Raw genomic sequence first — 21,810 nt, 5'->3', positions numbered from 1 at the left:
GGTTCCTGAGGAGCTTCTTATGATTTCCACCACTTGTCGTATTGTCTAATGATATTATCCTGTTTAAATTATCCATCCATCCATTTTCTAATCCCCTTATCCTCACGGGGGCCGCAGGCGTGCTGGAACTAAAATGTGAAAATTTCAAACTAAAATGATTTTAAAACTACCAGACCAAAAATTGACTGAGATTAAGCTGATCAAAAACAACAGCATGTCAAAGTGTTTTACTTGTGTGCATGAAGGCAAGAACTACAACTGCTTGAGAGCTTTTCAATTGCGTGTATGAAAACATTTTAGTCATGTGTGAGAGCGTGTTTAAAAGTGTACACGGACAAACATCAGTAATGTAATCCTTGTCGTTCCATTTATATTTTCAATAATTATATGCTTGTGCACGGGTAACTGTTTTGTTCAGCGCTTTGTTACAGCTGCAGCTGTTGTGTAACCGATATATAAATCAGGATGCATTGTATTGTAATAGGGGCGGCCCGGTAGCACATCGACTTCACAGTGCAGAGGTACTGGGTTCAATTCCAGTTTCGGCATCCCTGTGTGGAGTTTACATGTTCTCCCCGGGTCTGCGTGGGTCTGATTGATCACTAGAAATTGTCCCGAGGTGTGAGTGAGGGCGTGCATGGTTGTTCATCTCGGTGTGCCCTGTGATTGGCTGGCTACCAATTCGGCCTACTGCCCGAAGACAGCTGGGATAGGCGACAGCACCCCCGCGAACCTAGTGAGGGTGAAGCGGTTCGGAAGATGAATGAATGTAATGTATTATATATGCTGTCCACGTATGTATGCAATAGCAAGAGCTAACTGAGCTCTAGTACATGTGATCAAAATAATATTCTGTGTTTATAAATGCATTTCAGTCGTTTGGATGATTATTTCAGTCGTGTATGGGAGTGTGGAGTGTGTGTGTGTGTGGGGGGGGGGGGGGGGTCAGCGCGTATGAATGTTTTTATGTTTTTAAGTAGGAGTGTGAGAGTGTTTTGTTGGGGCATGTCGGTCAAAACATAGTATGTGTGTGTGTGTGTGTGTGTGTGTGTGCGTGCGTGCGTGCGTGCTTGCGTGTGTGCGTGCGTATGAATGAATGGATGAAAACGTTTCAATAGTATATCAGAAATATAAAAATAATAATAAAAGGTATTCGGGAATTATGTCCCTGACGGCTCCTCATACCCCTCCTCAACTAGACTGAGGTCAGTTTATCCCGCACCTGCGTCACCGCACTCAAAAAGCCAGGCGGTGATCCATCTGACTCCGGGTCAGCGGGACGTCGTGTTCTCCCGACAAGTTCCGCCATTTCCCCCCACTTGAGGCCTTTTCTGTCCTTCCTTCCCACCATTGCGCTACATCGGCGACGGCGGCACCGGGAGGCGGAGCGGCGCGAGGCGAGCTCACAGACAGCGGGCAGGCAGGCGGGGATCCGGTGTGCCACAGCGGCATGAGAGCGAGACCCGCGGCGGAGGAGTGCAAACACTGCAACCTGTATGTGCGACGGCCAGCTATGCGGCGCCACGACACATTGTGAACGTGTGTTGTTGATTGTCGCCACATTCCGCCCCCTTATTATAATAGCCGACTAGCTTAGCTCTGATTTCATACCGACCAACGCCGTGGGAGAGGCAAGGAGGAGTCCGGCCAGGTTTCGCTAGGAGGTGGACGTTTTATTCTCCCTCCGCTAGGGCTCGCTGACGACGATAAACGCCAGCAAGTGCTCTTTCCCCCCATCCCCAGATTTCTTTTTGTGTGTTGTACCGAGTGAGCGAAGATGTCCGGGCAGAGCATTACGGATCGGATAACGGCAGCCCAGCACAGCGTAACGGGATGCGCCGTGTCCAAAACAGTATGCAAGGCCACCACTCACGAAGTAATGGGCCCGAAGAAGAAACATTTAGACTGTAAGTATGCCCACTTTTCTCTTTTGTTATTTATTTAAGAGCCAAGTGTCGAGGCTAAAAGACCCCCACTAGCTCGGTTATGGCGGCTGTCGGAACGACTAGGCCTCAAAGCCCGAGGCGCCGCTAACACGCTAACGCTATCGCAAGTCACGGAGATGGACGTTGAGCATAGCGAATGAAGCTGCGTTCCTTCACCTTCGTGTTTTTTAACCAACTACTGAATCTGACTTTGGAGCTGTCTGGTGTCGATAAATGACGTTTCTTGTCGTCGTAGGTCGTTTTTCGCTCTCAGCCTGTACTTGAAGGCGACTCTACTAGTAATGGTAGTCGAAGTAGTAAATGCGATGCTAACAGTATGAGCCAGGACCCCATTTGACATTTAATGTATTTGTTGCCACATTAACACCTTCACTCTCCGTTCAGTAGGCGAATATTCAAACTTGAATACATTCGCAACAATGAATATCATTTATTTTTGAGGAACAAGTTTGTATCACATTTTGTGTCGTTGGCAGGTGATACACCTGTTGTGTTGTTGTTCAGGTGACTCCTCACAGGTGTCATGAATTAAAGAAATTGACTGGGAGGCGACGTGCAGGCCGAGGAACATTTTTTTAGCCAGTTGAACAATCATCAAAAGAAAAAGATGTGACATAAAAGTGTAGCGCTAGAAACATTCTAATCACAAGTGCACATGTAAACAGTGCAAGGTAGCCCCACACGGAGGTATACTATTTTTTTTAAATTAACTTGTTGAAGTAAAGGCAGGCAGTAAGGGAGGGAAAGATGTATGGATGGAAAAAAATACGTTAAGACAGCTCACCACCACTTTTAGGATCTGTCTCTACTAGGCCAACATAACTACAAACCGTAACTTGAAACTTTGACCCTGGTTACAGACCCTGCTTAGAACTCTTAACCCTAGCTTGAAACCCTCAACCTTACGTGAAACACTGTTTTGCATCCCTGATCCCTGCTTAAAACTCTAGCTACAAACCTTCATCAAGGATAGAAACCCCAATTTGAAAACTTAAATCCTTTAAATGCTATTCTAGAACATTGCTTTGAAATGCTCAAGCTAGCTAGAAACACTGACTTACTTCCTGAACACTAATCTTGTCTTGAAACGAGGCTTTACGCGATCAGGATTTTGGGGTCGATCAGCGATCAGTTTTAAATATAAACAGTTTTCTCTCGCGTTCGATCAGAATATGAAGCAATATTTCTGTTTAAACAACTTCTATATTTACTCAGCAGTTGACCCGCACCATCGCGAAACTGCACTGGAGAAAATAATTTAACCCCCCTCAATTCTGAAAAAAATGCTCATAAACATTAAATACAATAAAATGTTAATTAACATCAACTCTGCACATTAAGGGAAAGAAATCCATTCACATCACCAGACATTAAAGTTGCCAGGACTTTTGCTGAAGCGATTGCCGTCTTGGTTCAACAGCTGTAAATAAGTCAATTCACTTCCTGAAGAACTATGCTAAGTAGCCAACCCTTGCTCCTTTTTGACTTTTATTGGAAACTGGCAGTGTTGTATAAGTCCTGTCTCGCACAAACATCAGTGATTATTATTATTATTTCCCCAGTGTGGGACGAATAAAGGATATCTTTTCTTATTATTTCACCCTATTTTTTGCTGACATTTTACCACCTCGTGTATATGTTCCTTGTATGTGTTAAAATAGCACATTCTCAAAGCCACGTGTGTGTGTGTGTTCATGCAGTTATTCAAGGTGCACAAGTATATATCGCGCATATTAAGAATTAGGACAGTATCATTTTGAATACGTAAAGTGGGAAGATCATTTGGACTTTTATTCACATTTCATTCGTAGCTCACATGCTGAAAAAGATGCGGGCACCCCTGGTCTAGTGGCGAGCAGCTAGCCACTAGCCGCTAAGCTGTTGCTCAATATTGGCTTGCAATGGACTACTTTTCAAAGGCAATTTAAAAATCTTGACATTCCATTACTCCCCTCACACTTAAGAATCTTAATTTGAAACCCAAAACCATTGCTTGATACTACTATAATTAGTCTCTGAAGCTTATTTAAATTGATGCGATTGTGTGGTACTCTGTGTTGCAATAAAATGTTTGTTCCATTGAGTGTGACCCTCGCTTACACTTTGAACTTTGAGCCCACACGTAACATGATTATTTCCCTCCGAGTTATCTTTGTCACGCTGACGCAAGGCAAGTTATTCCACTCAGTAGGAATCATCACTACTGTCACACGAGTGCGATTATATCACAAGCCCCCCAAAACCCGGAGTATTCACTGTGACATGGCACTGCTTCCACCATATTCATCCTCCTCCTCTTCTTCATTTGGCCCTCCAGTCAGTCATCCATGCTCACTAGCGTCCGCTTCTTGCGAAGGTTACCCTGCCCTATTTTGAAGAGTCAAATATAGGACGGGGGGTGTGGAGGGGGGGGAGGGGGGGGTTGTAAGGAGGACCAACTACTTTGTAATAATCTACGCTGTCGTTTGCCGGGTTTGTTGGTGTTAAATAGATTTTAAAATATTTCTTTTTAAAAGTGGGTCGAACAGCTTTGATATGTATCCCTTGGCCAGCACTGTGGATGTGAAAAATGATATGAGCCGCAAGCAAGTGGGACAGCACATGTATGATTTACTGATAGCTGGCAGCGGTCATTATCAGTGAACAGAAAACTGAATGAATTCAGCACACCATTCGGTCATTACTATTAAAAGGACATTTTATTAAATCCAACTGATTGATCAGCCATTCCTAAATTGAGTGAAGAGCCAGTTAACATCATCACATTATTAGAAAGGTAAGCTTGGAACCTGGGGGGGGGGGCTCCTAGCCAGTAATACTACAACACGGGGGTCCCTTCCAACAAACCCAGTGAAGCTGGGGCGTTGTGTTAAACATAAATAAAAACGGAATACAAGGATTTGCAAATCATATTCAACCTTTATTTAATTTAATACACCGCAAACACAAGAGCTTTCATGTTAAAACAGATAAACTTTTATATAATAATAAAAATTTAGTTTTTAGTAAATGCCCATGAATTTTATGGCTGCGCTATGTCCCACTTGACTGGGTCAGGCATGACAAACGCTGCTTGTTCATCACCGCCGCGGTCACTTCTGTTTATTCATAGCCAGCAGCGGCAGGTGTTGGTCTGCTCATGGACTTAACGTGTGCGCGAATGCATAACATCACCTAACTACTTTATTGTCGATGAAGACGCATATATGACCCTAACATGAGTCACCCTCGGGTACCAACGTGGCATCGTTTTCACCGCATGGAAATCCTACCGTGTGTTATTTTTAGGCAGCATATGGACAATTGTCACGAATCATTGCAACAGCACAGTTAATGCGATTTTATTTTTCATCCATTCGTTTTCTAACGCTTATCCGGGGTCGGGCCACGAGGGCATCAACTTTTTCAGGGAAGCCCTGACTTCCCTCTCCCCAGCCACTTGTTCCAGGTCTTCCCGGGCTTATCCCGGGACGTTCCTATTTGTGTAATTGGATTTTCTTTTTGATATTAAAAGAAAAAAAGAGTGAAACAGAATGTACAACATTGCATTTCACCATCGTTGGTTCCCATTTCAGATTTGATCCACTGCACCAATGAGATGAACGTGAACATTCCCCAACTGGCCGACTCGTTGTTTGAACGGACCACCAACACAAGCTGGGTGGTCGTGTTCAAGTCTCTGATCACCACACACCACCTTATGGTCTATGGTAACGAGGTGAGTCTCGCACACGTGCACATGCACACACGCTGTGTCAGATAATCTCACTACAACTCAGGCAACTGATGTCATGCAGATTACGATTGCATGTATGATTTAATATCTTTTAGTGATGTATCTCCTCCCCCCCACTTCCATTTGCAGCGTTTTGTGCAGTACCTTGCTTCGAGGAACACATTATTCAACCTCAGTAATTTCTTGGACAAAAGTGGCCTGCAAGGTAACCTCAGCACTTCACACTGCAAACTTTCATTTTGTATGACGTGACGCATGTCCATTTTTTTCCTCCAGGTTATGACATGTCCACGTTCATCCGGAGGTACAGTCGATACCTGAACGAGAAGGCCGTTTCGTACAGACAGGTTGCCTTTGACTTCACCAAAGTTAAGCGAGGGTAAGACATTCAATGTGATGTTCTTCTGTCCTGCAATTTGGAGGTGTCCTTTTTTCTTGAAAAGTAGCAGCATTGCATACAAACAGCAGTAAACTGCAAAGTAGAGAAAACATTATAATGTGCACTTGTTCATAACACAGAAGCTTCCCATTTGTTTAACTATCTTGATCGCAATGTTGCCAAGCTATAAATCATATTTTCTTGAGGTAGCCATGGGATGATGTGGATAAATGTGCTCATGTGTTTATTTTTGACTGTTTGTTCAATAGCGATTTTTGCTTCAACATTTTTTGTAGTCAAATTATTTGAGTTGGATCATTTAAACCCAAGCATAATGTTGTGATGTTTTTTTATTGTCAGCTGCCATTTTCAACTGCCAATCCAGCATATCGCAATGTCTAACTTAGACGACACTAACCATCACATCTGCTCTGCAGACACACAGCGCTATTTCAGACTTCATAAACCCTTTTTACGCATCAATTTTGCAAATTTGGCAGTATTGGCCTGGTGTTAAACAGGTATTGTGCATTCAGGCAACAGCTAGCTGAAAATTCCGTCTCCCGCACATTCCATTCTGATGCTGTTGAAACACAACAGCGACATGGAAAAATGCCACCTCTTACATGCAGCGTAAAAGGGGCTCCAGTAAAGCAATATCTTACAAGGGTGCCTATTTGAAGTGCATTGTTTATCTGTTCAAGCCGACAACACACATGGCAACTATTCAAAGCAGAAGATACTTGTCGCTGTCTTACGGTGTCTGCTGATGGTACCCCTGTGTCGTGACAGAGTGGACGGCATCATGCGGACCATGAATACAGAGAAGCTGCTGAAGACCATCCCCATTATTCAGAACCAGATGGACGCCCTCCTTGATTTCAATGTGAGTTGGAGGTGAAGCCCCCTATGGTGTTGCAGCTTTAAAAAAAGTTAAGGCTTGGGGGTTGTGTATGAGGCTGCTGCATAGATGCATTCTCTCGGCCACAAAAAGATAAATGTCAGGCGTGTGTGCAAACCATGGCTGATTGCTTTCCCGCAGGTCAATGCCAACGAGTTGACTAATGGGGTCATCAATGCAGCCTTCATGCTCCTTTTCAAAGACTCCATCAGACTCTTTGCCGCCTATAATGAAGGAATCATCAACCTGCTTGGTAAGAAAAAGCCTCTCCTTCCCCTCCAGATAGTCACACCAACATTTGATCCTCACCTTTTTCACTGAATAGAGAAATACTTTGACATGAAGAAAACCCAGTGCAAAGAAGGGCTGGATATCTACAAGAAGTTCCTCACCCGAATGACCCGGATATCAGAGTTCCTCAAAGTAGCTGAGGTACATTGGTGGTTTTACAGTCTGGTTGTTGGTTCTCATGCAGGATGGGGGGAAAAAAAACAACTAATTTGGCTTACTCTGTGCTCAAACAGCAAGTGGGCATTGACCGAGGAGACATTCCAGACCTTTCCCAGGTAATCTTGCAAGCTTCTCGCACTCTCTCTTGTTCGGTCTCTGTCTCTCGACCGCTGTCTTTCTTGTTTTGTCTATCTCTCTCTCGCTCTCTCTCTGTCTGTATGTCCCTCCCTTCCTCCCTTTTCTGAAAACAACTGAGATAAATAAAATTACCTACTAATGTATACACTCACTGGTCACAATGTTCGGGACTTATGCATAAAGGAGATCCAGTCCAAATGCTGTATCAGAAAAAGTGACTTCACAAGAGCAGTGTCCCATTTTGTTTGATGCTGTCAGAGTGGTATTTTTGTTTACAGTTTTAGTGGCACTGCACTTTGTCACTGAGGGCTCTTTCTAATACCAGGTTTTTCCTGCTGAAAATTCAACCGAAGTTACTTTCTTTTACGGGAAACATACCTTAATCTAAGAGTTCCAATTAGAATAATACTACTACAGTGTTAAAGCATTTGGTTATTAAAACAAGCATAATAAAGGCCTCTTCTCAAATCCGCAAACTCTTGGGTAAGGATTCATAAGTGCACTCACAAGTACTGCAAGGTGAAAAGTGCAGTGTAAAAATAAAAATAAAAAAGCAATAGAGTAAATGCACAAGTTAGCCCTGCAGTGGATGACTTGAAGCGAGCTAGCAAAATTAACGGTGCTAACAGCACCAGGCCATAAGTCAGAAGTGAGGCTCGTGTTCTTATTTCCTTTTGTATTGATATGCAGAAGCATGAAACCTTTTGTTCCAGAAGATAGCGGCGCCTCGGAAGCCTGAACCGTACGCGGCCAGTGGTCGAGTCTCACACAAAAGTCAATGGTGCTAAAAGATTGGTCGCCAAGCGCCCATGACACTTCAATAGTGAAATCAGATCACATCGTTTGAACCCTTGGGTCCTCTCTGGCAAAATATGGCATCATCCTCAAGTTCCACTTTTCCCTTCTTGGTCAGCGAAGCCGTCTTCGTTGGCTTTCAGAACGCAGTCGTATCTGTGCCATTCGAGATGCTTCTTTTAATACTAACCAACTATTTTGGTTACATGTGAGCAAAATGGCCACCATCGGTAGTGCTCTCTTCTCTCTACACTTGGCATGCTTCCTCCTTGAGCCCATGCGTCCACCGGAGGTGCTCTCTTACATGTTTTTTCTTATTCCTTAAGCGTTCGTTTCTCTCTTCTTCTGCTGCTTTTTCTTCAGCATCCCCTTTTACAGTACAGTAAATAAAGGTGTCAGGTACACTCAAAGGTTGCAGTCTAGTCACAGTCGCACATTGACGGTGAAGGTTATACACAATACGTGTACCGTAATGCTGTGCTGTTGGCCGTTGATTTGCTGTGTAGCTCAAAAGGATCCATCCCCTGACTATCACCACCTTTATATTCTGTATTCTCCCCTTATCTTTCCACTTCAGTTCACAGTCTGTGTAAGTACTATCATTTCACTCTTCCATGTGTGTGACTTGCTTTGCCGGTGTTGTCTTTTTGCATGCCTCTGCGCCGTCTCACACGTCCGTCCATCCATTTTCCGATCCGCTTTATCCTCACAAGGATCGCGGGGGCTGCTGGAGCTTATCCCAGCCGTCTTCGAGCAGTAGGCGGGGGGGACACCCTGAAGTGGTTGTCTATGTGGTGACTTTTCTAATAATGAGGTGTACAATCAGAGTAGCTCATTTACTGTAAAATGGCTGCCCTGTTGTGCTTAGTTGTGGCCCATTTCAACAACCTCCCGCAAGTTGTTGAACATCCTTTGGTATAGTGAATCATCCCATACATATGTTGCTCCAATGCAGAGTAAGTGTATGGCAGTCATTGATGCATCAGTGGTGGGCAACTACAGGTCTATGTTGAACCCTCAAGTCACAGAAATTAACATATACAGTGGTACTACAAAGGTTGACTCAAAACAAAATTTCACATTGAGATCAATTATTTTTTGAATATTTATTAAAGTCCAAACTGTCGCCATCATCAAACATTTACTAATGGTACCTTTGCTTTTATTTTAGGTAAAATGTTGACGGGTGTATATTTCTATAGTGCTTGTCTACCTTAGGGTCGCTGGTGAGTTGGTGCCTATCCCAGCTAACTTTGGGCAAGAGGTGGGATACACCCTGGACAAGTGGCCAGTCAGTAGCAGCGCATATACACTTTATGGGCAAGCAACCACTTAGACTCACGTTCAATTTGGTCTTCAGTTAACATAAATGCATTTTTTTAAGAGGGGGGGGGGGGATACCGGGAGAAAGCCTACAAGTAGAGGGAAAATAGACATGATTCAAACCCTGAACTTCATAACTGTGAGGCAGACATGCCAACCATAACCCACTATGCTACTCTGATGAAAGTTTTATCGGACAAAGTTACTTGGCGATTGTGTGAGTCAACTTACCTCACGGAAAATTCCAGTTAGTCTTTCGGTGCTGGCTGTGAAATAAGCTCTTTTGAGGTGCCCAGGCAGGTTATGTTAATTCAATGTTAGAATTATTTTTTCTTTCAGTGCAAACATTTGAGGGCTATTGTTCCCAAAAAATTTTCAATCTACAAATTGTATACAATTGAAGTTGTTTGACTTTGGAGGTCCGTCCCATTGTATAAAAAGGATGGTTTATCTCGCTTGGTCAAGTCAACAGTATTTATAGAGCACTTTCAAACAGCCATCGCTGCATACAAAGTGCTGTACATGAAGCAATTTAACATGCACAATAAACAGTAACACAAATCGGTAATAAAGGCGATAGAAAGCACCAAACAGTAAAACCAAGAACAAATCTAAGTCATGCTGCCAAAGAATAGAAGTGAGTTTTGAAAATGGGCAGCGAGGAGGCTTGCCGAATGTTCAGTGGGAGGTCATTCCAGAGAGAGGGACCAGCAACAGAAAAGGCTCGATCCCCTCTGAGCCTCAGTTTAGTTCTTGGTACTTCTAATAATGTCTGGTCCACAGAACCTGAGCTTGGTTGCCCACCACTTTCCTTCATGGTGTCAATGTCACACGCACACGCATACACACACTCACAGCCATGCAGTGTATGAGCAGAGTGCTGACTTTGTGTTTCTTGCCGTGACAGGCTCCCAGCAGCCTCCTGGAAGCTCTAGAGCAGCACTTGGCCTCTTTAGAGGGCAAAAAGGTGAAAGACTCCACAGCAGCCAGCAGGTATGTTAATTTGGCCATCGCAGTCCGTTTCCTCGGGACCGCCATGGTGTGTCGCCCGCACCCCAGCATGACTCTGTCCGTCCCACAGGGCAAGCACTTTGTCCAATGCCGTGTCGTCGCTGGCGAGCACGGGAATGTCTTTCACGAAAGTGGATGAGCGGGAAAAGCAAGCGGCACTGGAAGAAGAACAGGCCCGACTCAAAGCACTGAAGGTGATTCAATTTCGGTGACCTCATCTCAAGAATTGTTTTCCAGCCTCTCTGCTTTATACCTGATGCGCGTCATTTCTCGTGCAGGAACAAAGACTCAAGGAGCTCTCCAAGAGGCCCTCCTTTGCCACCACTGATACGTCGCCCATTTCCACCGCAGGGGGAACTATTAACACGGCTCCGGCCATCGACCTATTCTCCACACCGAGCTGTTCTAACGGGTAACTTAAAATAAATTGTAGATGGAGCTGCAGACGGGAAATGACGGTTAAAGTGCAGTTAATTCAAATATGCCGCGACTTTTGCACTTTGCATTTCATCAATATTCTATGAACAGCCTCCACCTCAAATCGTCTTTTCATTGAACAGGGACAGTAGATATTTTATACTGTACTTTGTCTTGGAGCAACGCAAAAAAACCCAAAACATTTTTGTATTCCTAAAAATCTGACTTTGTGGACATGCATTATTTTCATTAAAATGACTTGGTGTTATCTATGTCAATACCACAGTATGATTTTCATGTATTTTGTGCATACTGTTCTCACTGTCCACGGTAATAGTATCTCCAAAGTTTCCTTTGTAATGCATAAAACAAACAAATTTCCTCCATGTTTTGAATTAAAAAGAGGGACTCATAATTTAATACACAGGTAAAATCATCGCACCCCGTCCGTACTAATGTGCCTTTCCTGTATTATCTTTTATCACACAAGGAGGTAGAATGTTCTTTAGTTTTTATAACTGTATGGATAATTCATTATTTTATGTTTCCAGTGCAGTGAAAATGGAGAGCGACCTATTTGACCTTCAGTCCACGTTCCAGCCACCCATGCAGTCCGCCTCGTCAGGGCTCCCCGTGGCGACGGCGTGGGCAGGTAGAGAGCGCCACCGACGCAGCTCTTGATCGCTACATGCGTCTTTTTATTATTTTTTTAACTGCTCTGCATGCTCTCTCTTCTGATGTCCACCAGTTTCTCTCCACTTGTTTTTGGTCTGTTTCATTTTCTCCTCTCTTTCTCTCTTTGGCTCTTCCGCTGTTTCTCTTTGCCTGCCTTTAGATCCTTTCACCTCTACTGAAGCTGGAGATGACTCCATGCCAAACCTTAACCCTTTCCTGTCAAAACTCGTTGTCGATGCCTCTCACTTACCTGCCGTGTCTTCAGACGGTGTTAGCTTTTCCACTAGGACATCTGCTCATGAAATGTTTGGTGGTAATGACTCATTTTGTTTTTCCCCCCATTGTCCTCACTCATGTGCTGTTGATGTAGAAGCATGATGTAGTTTGCTTGTCCTCTATGGTGCTGTTGTCTTAATGTTACCAGTGTACTTGTTGTCTTTGAAGCTGAAATCGCACCGTTTCCAGTGAAAACTTGTTCCTCCTCTTTATCAAGATTTCATCCAAGGCCTAATACTCGCCTGATTTAAAATTATCCCTCCCATCCACCCAATTCTATTTTTTAATTTAAAAAAAGTTTTGTCTGTGGTGTGTTGCTGTAGTGTAGAGCTTTTAAGTATTTTTTTTTCTTTTACTAATACTATGTTTGATTCCCTAGATCGTTACACTCCCTTTATTGACACAAACTCGTCAGTTTCAGCCAATAATAAATGCACAGTCCGGCTAGAACACTCTATCTCAGGTACTACAATGGTTCTGAGTCCTGCAAACATTCGGTCCTATACAATAAATTTTAGTATTCAGTCACACCTTCCCATTTCTAATAACATTCGCTAATATTTCACACTTTTGGGAACATTAAAATGTTAACTGCATTTTTTTCCTGCCTGCTTGTTTGGCTAGTTCCTGAGACACATTTCTTTCCCCCCCACCCTCTGGTTCTTTCTCTCCTTCTTATTCTTAACGCTTCCTGTGGCGTGTCAGACTCCTTCTGTGGCCCAGTGTCCATTGCCCAGCACCTCCCACACCAGGCTCCCTTCCCCACAGAGCCCTCTACTGTAGCAGGTCTATTCAGAGGTATTGAAGGCTCTCTCTGTATCGATGTGTGAATCCCGCTCCACTGTTAGCTGAGCCCCCTCACCCCATGCTTGTAGAACTGAGTCCCATTTTGAGAGGCATCACTTGTCTTAACCGCAGCTGCCTTCTTTTCATCTTTAAGGATACTCAGCGCCTCAGCCCCCTCCCCAGCCACCTGCAGGAGGTCTCCAAGTGGACTTTGAGTCTGTGTTTGGAGCCAAAGCTGCTGGCAGCAACAGCCTCAACGCTGAAGGTTTGTACTTAATGTCGCCAATGGATTTGCCTCATGCATTTAAACCAATGTATGTAAGCATCTTGTGTGGGTTTGTCCTACTGTTTCTACCAACTGCTTTAGTTAGCGGGATGCTATGAAAAACACAACCAGCTTCCATGACGAGTAACAACTCATTCAAGTTCAGTTCACATCCAAATAAAAATGTTCATGTCCCGTCATTTGCTACTTCGTTCCTGCGATTTTTCTTGACGCAGGCTGTTCCCTAATAAATGGACATCTGACAACAACAATACAGGGAATTTCCTTTTTATATCATGATGCCAATTCATCCTCACTGTGGTACATTACAGTCGGATTGGTATGATTCACGTTCCAACTTGACTTCATACACCTGTAATGTGTGCAGGTGTTTGGCAGGAAACAGAATAGCCATGAGGGGATTGTGTCCTCATGCAATTTTATGTCCATTTGCCGCCATCTTGTGATCACATAATATTACTACGTTGAGAGAGAGAGAGCACTCGCAGGACATCCTAATATGTAATGCCTACCCTGATGAGGTTGTGCTGTTTCGGTGGGTGTGAGTATTTATCGTGCTCCTAACAACCAACACAGTTTTACGTTGTATATATGATTTATAGGGTAGCAAAAAAGTGACTTTGTTTTTAGCCTGTCTGCTTTACAATTGTGATGTGCGCATTTCCATCCCTGCTCTGGGCTACCTGTGTAGAGTTTGCCAATTTTTCTCATGCCTTCGTAATTTAATCTCCAGGTACTCTATCCCACGTGTCAAAACAAGCATTGCAGAATTATTGGAGAGAGTCCAGCTCACCTGTGACCCAAATGAGGAAAAGCGTGATAGAAAATTAATGAATGGATAATATGACAGCCGATTTTAGAGGTGTCGGTCAGTATTTTCCATGTAATTTACTGTATATATTTCACAAGAAGCATAATTTATAACAAGTTGGTGACAGGTGTTGGTTGTCAACAGAATTTCATGTCATGGTCAACAGTTTGTTTAATCTTTGCATTATGCAAATTTCATCAAAACATTGTCATAGTGACTGAAAGGAATCCTACCTGCATACGAACAAAGCCATTGCCCTCATTAAACCCAGCGTTGTTGTCAATGAACCACAACACAATCTCTTAATTTATAAATTTGATCCTGCAATCTCTTGTCAGATATTGCCGGGGGTATCCTGAAACCCACTCTTGCTGCTTCCAACCTACCGTCCAATCAGCAGCCAGAGAAGCTGGTGTCGGACGACCTTGAGTCCTCCCTTGCCAACCTTGTTGGGAGTACGTATGCAATTTTTTGAATATTGGTCACATAAAATGTTACGGGATGTAGTACCGGTATGTTCTGAAAAAAAATTCAAATCACCTTTGTATCAAAATAGAACATATCATTGAATGGAAATGTATGACACAAATACAATGGGCCCATGTTACTTTTATTGTAGGACACAGGTTATCCTAAGCATAAATCATTAAGTCAATGTGTCCAAATATGGTCCCACATTATTCAATCATAAATAATGGAAAACGTGTCATTTAATAAAACACCCAAATTTGAGTCACCTGCCTTTAAAATGTATCAAAGAGCCTCATTCACGAGGCTCGTAAACTATGTCAATGTTTGGGCTTGCTAAATGGAGCTGTCCATGTGTCGCCTGCGCCGTCTCTTCAGTAGGCAGCGTGAGCGTTTGTGTCAATGTATTCTTCCAACTGTCGTTGAACTGTTGGGTGCACACCCTGGAAGTGGTAATCGTCCTGTTTGTAGATTAAAGTGGGGTGGAAATGAATAAATGTATTTTGTCCGTGGTGAGAGAAGTGCACAATTGCTAATGGGTGCAGTTTAGAAGGGAATATTGGTTGCAACGTAATTGTTGTGTCGAGGATTTTTAATGTTTGTTCTATGTGTTCCTCAGACCTTGGCATTGGAAATGGGACCATGAAAAAGTAAGTGGCGCACAGATACTCACCGTCGTTGCAACAGTGATAGAAAGGCTTAATTCGAGCTGCCTTAATTCACAGTGACATCCACTGGAGTCAGCCCGGCGAGAAGAGGATGACAGGCGGCACAAACTGGCAACCTAAAGCTGCTCCGACGACGACTTGGAACCCCGTCTCCATGGTGGTTAATATATATTTTGGTCGATGAACATATGGCCCATGCACAACATGCGTCCCGGCAGAGCATTTTATCAGGCCTGCCATACAATTCTAAAAACCAATAAAACCTCAAAAAGCCCATCTGAGAAGACTTCCTAAAATCTGAAATGATTTCTGATAACTGTGGTGGTTCAATCCTCGGCCATTGCGACCATGTTGAAGTGTCCATGAGCAAGACACTGAAACCCCAGTTCCTCCTGGTGCTGCATCACTAGTAGGTGAATGACAACGTGAAGCGCTTTGAGGTAGACAAGCCCTACAAAAGTGGCATGGCTCATGGCTTCCAGTAAGTGTGTAATATGGACAAAAATGTATATCCCGAGACATTGATATTCCTTAAAATTAAATTAATGGCAATATTCTTAGTATGGCAAATTGGCGGCCCCCTGAGATGGATCGAAGCGGGTGGATTTCGCTGAGTAATTCATATTCCGCCATCCATCTGTTAAACTTAAACAACTTTTTGTGTCCCTGCAGCCACCATCCACCATGGCCTTCCCTGCCACCACACCCACAGGCATGATGGGCTATGGCATGGTGAGTAATGTGAGTGTAAAATCCATGTTACAGTGGTGCCTCAACTTCTGAGTTTAATATGTTACAAGACTACACTTAATCAAAACATTTGTATCTCAAATATTCTTTCTCCATTGAAGTGAAAACAAACACCATTTGTTCTGGCCCACCAGAATATGAAATACTTGTTGTGTTTTTAATAAGAAGTATTCTACAATATTGTCTTTTATAGATATGATAAAACATTTAAATAGAATGAAACAATTGATGCATAACGATACATGTGCAGCAACTTGTGGTGTGCGGGCCACGGCCACTAGTGGGCAGCTTCTCCTTCCGGCTTGTCCCTTTTCAGGGGTTGCCACAGCGAGTCGTTAATTTCCATCTTTCCCTGTTCTCTGCATCCTCTACTCTGACTCCAACTACCTGCATGTCTTCCCTCACGGCATCCATGGATCTCCTCTTTGGCCTTCCTCTCTGTCTCCTACCTGGTAGCTCCATCTCTAACATTCCCCTACTAATGTATCCACTGTCCCTCCTCTGTACATGTCCACACCATCTCAGTCTGGCTTCTCTAACTTTTCTCCAAACTTTCCTGTCTGAGTTGTCCCTCTGATTACCTCATTTCTGATCCTGTCCATCCTTGTCACTCCTAAGGAGGACAGCATTATACATAAATGGGCAAGTAAATCGAAGCATTTCACAACTACTCAGTGGGTTTCAGTGATCGTCCTTTTTCACAGAGGATAGAGAATTTATGCCCTTGGTTATCATGTTGAATGTTTTGGTGGATCCTTTGTTTTCAGATAGTCTTTGGTTAAAGGATTATTGACCTTGCAACGAGGATGTAAGTTGTTAGCCCATATATGGCGTTTTGCCCTATGCATTATGCTGATGGGTTTTTGTATAAGACAGTTTTGTGGTGATTTTAAATTCCTGAAGTGTAATGCTTCAAAAGCACTCCTGACAACCCGCTGCTTGTTGTGAAGTTCGCTACGAGCATTTAGTGCTCGTATCTCAAAGCCTCCCAAGACAAATAGTCAGAGTGACGACTTGTATCTTAAAAACTCTGTGATGGGTTTCTTGGTGCCACTGTTCATACTTTTGGTACCAGTAATTAGGCGACAGTATTTGACAAATAATCCTCCGTGTCTCCTTTGCAAGCCTCCACACATGAGTTCCATGGGCATGATGAATCCTCCCACCTTGATGTACAGTCAACCCGTGATGAGGCCGCCCAACCCTTTTGGCTCGGTTTCCAGCACACAGGTGGGTGCGCCTCGTCTCCCTCGTTCTGCCAGGTGTCAGTGTGTGTGGAATCATCTTGATGTGTTACATTCCCAAGTTGGCACAAACACCGATCATGGCGGTTTAAGCGAGCCTCGGTTCTCATCTTGAACTGTGCATCATCTCCTTTATCTATTTATTTATTTATTTTAAATCCTCCATTTAACAAACGCATTCAATTCAACACGATGCTTGCCCAAACTAATCTCATCCCCCCTCTTCCTTCATCTCTGCGATGACTCTGGCCCTCCTATTTCCTGCGTGTGTGTGTGTGTGTGTGTGCGCGCGTCTGCGTGTGTTCCTTCCTATCATAGCCCTCGGCAGCCTCTAGTCCTTCCAGCCAGAGTCCTCTCCGAGCCCCTGGACAGGACCCGTTTGCACATCTATCGCTCAAGGATTTCTTGTAGAGCGTCTCTTTAGGTACAGCATGCCTCTTCTGCTGGCGGCTGTGACTGTGTGTGTCTACTTGTCTTCTCTCATACCATCTTCATGCTTGTCTTCATTTGACATAGATGCCACATGCGTTTTTATTTGCTTGATCTTGTTTTGCTCCTCTCACCGTCCTGATTGTAATGAGGCTTACGCTGCCTGTTTGAGCCTGACACTCATCGCATACGGCTGCGAACTGATTTGTTGTCTTATTTTTTTGTTTGTTTTTAAACATATGATTGAACTTAATCAGCTGACAGTTCTGCACACCACGCCCACAAGATAGTCTCACTCTGCAAGCTTTGCATGGCATCTCTTGGAGAGGGACACACAGCAGTACTCAAATGTTCCAAAATTACATTTTAGAACACTTGAATACTACTGTCTGAACGACCTTTCAGGTACAGCGGTTGTGGACAACTTGTCATGTTATGGTGCGCATGAAAAGGTTAATATAACTCTTTTGGATATGTTTTGTATGCAAGTTTGATGCAAGCCAGCATCACTAACCTATCCAAACATACTATGAACTGTATGCACGGCATTTGTGTGGTCGACACATTTAACTGGGAACTATGACATAAACGACAATGGATAAATGGAAAGTAAAAAACTGTTTCAAAAAAATAATAATAATCCTCACTCCGAACAAACAATTCCTCACTCTTGTCATGTTGGCTTGCTTGTAAGGGGGTCAAATGCCACATGACGACATTTTCATAAGCTGCTCCACAAAGTACTTCATTGTGCGCTGCTCGTGGATCTATAACTAAAAGTCGACAGTCGTTTTTCTAAATGTACACTACACAGAAGAAGTTTTGGTTCATGCGGTGTTTCAGATTGAAGCCAAAATGCCTTATACCCTTTAGATCAGGGGTGCCCATTAGGTAGATCCTGATCTACCGGTAGATCCGAGGAGTGTCGAGGAGAAAAAACAAAAAAACAACCATTTGTGTGTCTTTGTACATGTTAGTAATATATATATATATATATATATATATATATATATATATATATGTTTTGTGTTAATGTATGCTGCACCCTAATCATCCTATCGGTCTCATTTTCACCCAACATTTTTTAAAAAATAAAATAAAGAGGGTAAATCTTGAATTTACGGTGGTGCGTGATTACGTCACCGGAAGTTGTTTGCACTCAGCAGCCTGCAAATTGCAGCTTGTAATCAGAGCTGTTGCGCTCTATCTTTTATCGTCATTATTCTCATTCAGAGTTTGCTCCGTGTACAATTCACCGAGGGCAAAGAATAGGAATCTCGGAGAGCCCAGGGAAGCACTTTAAAACTGTACATGTGAGCTACGATAGTTAACGGGCTGCAAAAGTGCATCGCATGCCTCCGTTTTAGGCTGTTTCTCATCATGGCGTGCATGTGCGCGTGTGCCGGTAAGGGTAGATCCCGGGAGGTTAGTTGATCGAAAAGTAGATCTTCTGTCCAAAAAGTTTGGGCGCCCCTGCTTTAGATGAACTTAATTTGTCGTTATCTAAGCGTTTGAATCTCCATCCCTTCAATATGTTCCAGGACTTTTCACACAACTTGCTGTTCTATAATGGGGTGTAAGACTGCAAAATCCCTGCTCGCTCAACTTGAGTTGCTTCTGGCGCCTTCTGGGAGAAGCCTTTAGTTGTAAAACATTTTTGGAAGCTTAATAAACAAATGTACATGCAGCTACATTGACCTCTTTTAGTGGTTTTAAGCCATTAATTCATTTGTATAATGACAATTACATACGTGCATGAACAGACACAGCCGGTATGCATCTCTCCGGACTGTATTTTTCATTTGCCCCATTTGGTTGAAAACACAAATAGCAGAGCTCCACCTAGTGGCAAGGTTGGTGTATCACAGCAAGTAATCATGCACAGATGTGGCAAACGGCTCTTGAGATGTGTGGGACATCATACTATTTAAAGAAAATGTCTTTTTTTCCCACCTTTGAACAATCTTGAGGTTTCTAGTCACTTTCATTTAGGACATTGGTTATGCTTATATTGAGAATTTAGTGATTGTTTCGGATTGTTTTTTGCCAAAATGTAAAAAAAAAGCCAATTGTTTTGAGCATGGAATATTTGGCAAATTGTCCCCAAAAAATGGCAATTGTTTGACATGCTTGTTAAGTAATGTAAAGTGAACAGAGTATGTACAATATTTGGCTGAATTGTACCTTTTTTAATGCCATTATTGAAGCTCATTTTAAAACTGCATTATAAATTGTCAGAGAGTAAGTTAGTTTAGCAAAATGAATAAATGTTAGTCTAGTGAGGGAAGATGTTGAGCTCACTGTGAGGCGGGGTTTACCAAAGAGTCGCACTCAAATGATGTGGTCATTTTAACTTGTGTCATTCTCCCTTGCAGACGCCGTTCATGTAACTTTGAAGAGGTCATCTCTCTTGGAAAGGTGAAGCACTTAGCAGCAAAAAGCCTTGTCCTCGTCAAGGTCTCCGGAGAGACATTCACGTACCCCCACCCTGCCCTTGCCCTCTTAGACCCCCACCACTCACTCACACATGCACCCTCACAAAATATCAATTGTCTTTGAGAGTTGCGGCGGCTTCCAGGCGGCTTCCAGGCGGCTTCCAGTAACCTTGGTAACAGAGGGTTCCCTCTCCGTTTTACAGTGTCATCTGTAAAAGTAGTTCTGGCTGCTGAAAAACTTTGATGTTCTGTATTTGGGTAAAAAGGAAAAAAAAAACTGAAAACTACGGTTGGGTTTTGAGTGAGCGGAGAGGTGCGTTCGTTGTAGGGCGATGGCGACCCCCCCCCCCCCCCCAAATGCCACAAAATCACCCGTCACGGTGTAGTGATGCTAACGACGTTTACGCCCGTTTAGTTTGTCTTTTTTACCGTGTTTACAGTAGACATTCCCTGTGTGTCGTTTGTATTTATTTATGATTGTCAGTCGAAGGAGCTCGAGTGGGGGTTTCTTGTAAAATCAACAGCGCATAATAATGGGGCATCGAACATGCGTGGGAGTGCTTGAGCTATCATCAAGTGGTAGAGTGACAAATTAGCTATTGTATAAATGACACCTATTAAGCTGAATGATAGAGCACTAAATATTGACTTTTTTTTTAACTATTGTTAGATGAAAATTTAAAAACTTATTATAAATTCACAGCTGCCACTGTGCTGAGAGTGCAGATGTTTCCACTAAAGCTCGGGTGGGAAACCAATGCGGTCCACCAAGCAATCATAAAAAATGCGAATAATATATGGTTACAACAAACAAATGAAAACCCTAACCACCCCCCCGCCCCCAAAGTTTGTCATATTTTTTGTCCACTTAGTATAGCCCTTGGAGGACTTGATAGGAAATGGTTGACCCACCCCGGAGCTAAACAATACATAGTGCATTCTGTGCCTATATCGGGGTCTTTCTTTTGTTGTTGTTGTTGTCTGTAACTTGAGTAACACTTCACACACAATCCCAGCGGCAGTGGCGGCGGACTCGATTTTGCTTTAATAGCTTGGCACACCATCGACTCGGTGAGCGCGCTCGAGGCTGCCTTTACTCTCTGAATGTGAAGAGTTGTCTTCATGTTGCACACATCTTTCTTTCCACACCGCACGCGCAGCCACTCACCCGCCGCCCCACTTGTCAAAACATGCTTGAGTGGCATGTTTGATGTACAGGAATTGTACAGGAGATCAAGATGACCGCTTGATGGTGAGGGACGGTGGGCAGGTGATGTCAGCGGAGGTGCAGGACGAGGGACGAGCGCTGTTGATCGGCACTCACTGTAAATATAATAATTAAGACAAAAAAAGTGACTGTTCTTTGATTTGCAAGAGTGAAAGATGTATGAAATATGAACATGATTCAAATCCAATTAGACTCTACCTATCAAGTCTTGATTCAGGATGATCCTCTCTGCAGATCTCTTGTCTGTCATTAGAACCTGTAGCAGGCGACCACTCAAATCTTGTTTTTCTTTTTCAAATAAAGAGCAGCTTACACAAAAAACACACAGTCCCTTTCTCTCACTTTCTCTTATTTTTCCCTCTTAAACAAAAACAACTGCTAATGACCAAACATTTGCTCTGGCCACAAACTCGCTTGAAAACTCAACAGTGTATATAATTCAACAGCGCTGTGGCAAATCTTAATTTCATTGGCAAAAATGTGAGTTGATGCCTAAAGCTTTTGTTTGGATTTATTTGGAATTTGTGCTTTGATTTTTCATATTTGTGCTTCTCGTGACTTTTAAATGTTTGAAATGGGCAACAATAAGGTCAGGTTTGGCTCAATCTTATTTAGTCAGCCCCAGGGACCAATTTATTATTGAATTGTAAGCTTTAAA

At 43.2% G+C, this 21,810-nt stretch overlaps 2 protein-coding genes across 15 annotated transcripts in view; one reads left to right on the top strand and one right to left on the bottom strand.

Moving 5' to 3' along the window:
* The window catches only part of LOC127608420 (roundabout homolog 2-like), a 150,422-nt gene that overhangs the window by 17,398 nt on the left and 111,214 nt on the right, over positions 1 to 21,810 (bottom strand). The window lies entirely within an intron of this gene.
* Positions 1,202 to 21,475, top strand: picalmb (phosphatidylinositol binding clathrin assembly protein b). Of its 14 annotated transcripts, none has more exons than XM_052077463.1 (24): positions 1,202 to 1,907; positions 5,522 to 5,664; positions 5,812 to 5,887; positions 5,959 to 6,061; positions 6,854 to 6,947; positions 7,104 to 7,215; positions 7,288 to 7,394; positions 7,487 to 7,528; positions 8,923 to 8,934; positions 10,576 to 10,661; positions 10,750 to 10,873; positions 10,958 to 11,091; positions 11,648 to 11,748; positions 11,845 to 12,084; positions 12,427 to 12,510; positions 12,753 to 12,845; positions 12,988 to 13,098; positions 14,269 to 14,385; positions 15,018 to 15,048; positions 15,124 to 15,223; positions 15,739 to 15,807; positions 16,942 to 17,046; positions 17,379 to 17,484; positions 19,865 to 21,475. In XM_052077463.1, the coding sequence occupies exons 1-23, from the start codon at positions 1,778 to 1,780 to the stop codon at positions 17,469 to 17,471; spliced, it is 2,307 nt and encodes a 768-aa protein (XP_051933423.1). In that variant the 5' UTR covers positions 1,202 to 1,777; the 3' UTR covers positions 17,472 to 17,484; positions 19,865 to 21,475. The 14 variants fall into 14 exon arrangements, with proteins under 14 accessions (XP_051933423.1, XP_051933428.1, XP_051933425.1 ...); XM_052077468.1 differs by having other exon boundaries at positions 1,204 to 1,907; positions 11,932 to 12,084; XM_052077464.1 differs by having other exon boundaries at positions 1,205 to 1,907; positions 15,739 to 15,798.

The sequence above is a fragment of the Hippocampus zosterae genome, chromosome 10, assembly GCF_025434085.1.
Source record: "Hippocampus zosterae strain Florida chromosome 10, ASM2543408v3, whole genome shotgun sequence".
NCBI lineage: Eukaryota > Metazoa > Chordata > Actinopteri > Syngnathiformes > Syngnathidae > Hippocampus > Hippocampus zosterae.
Note: the sequence above shows the minus strand (reverse complement) of the source record. Positions and strands in the feature narration are given on the sequence as shown.

Coding starts and splice junctions, on each gene's coding strand:
- picalmb (XM_052077463.1), top strand. CDS start 1,778: ATGTCCGGGCAGAGCATTACGGATCGGATAACGGCAGCCCAGCACAGC. Junction 5,665..5,811: donor TTATGGTCTATGGTAACGAG/GTGAGTCTCGCA, acceptor TTCCATTTGCAG/CGTTTTGTGCAGTACCTTGC. Junction 14,386..15,017: donor CCTTGCCAACCTTGTTGGGA/GTACGTATGCAA, acceptor TGTGTTCCTCAG/ACCTTGGCATTGGAAATGGG.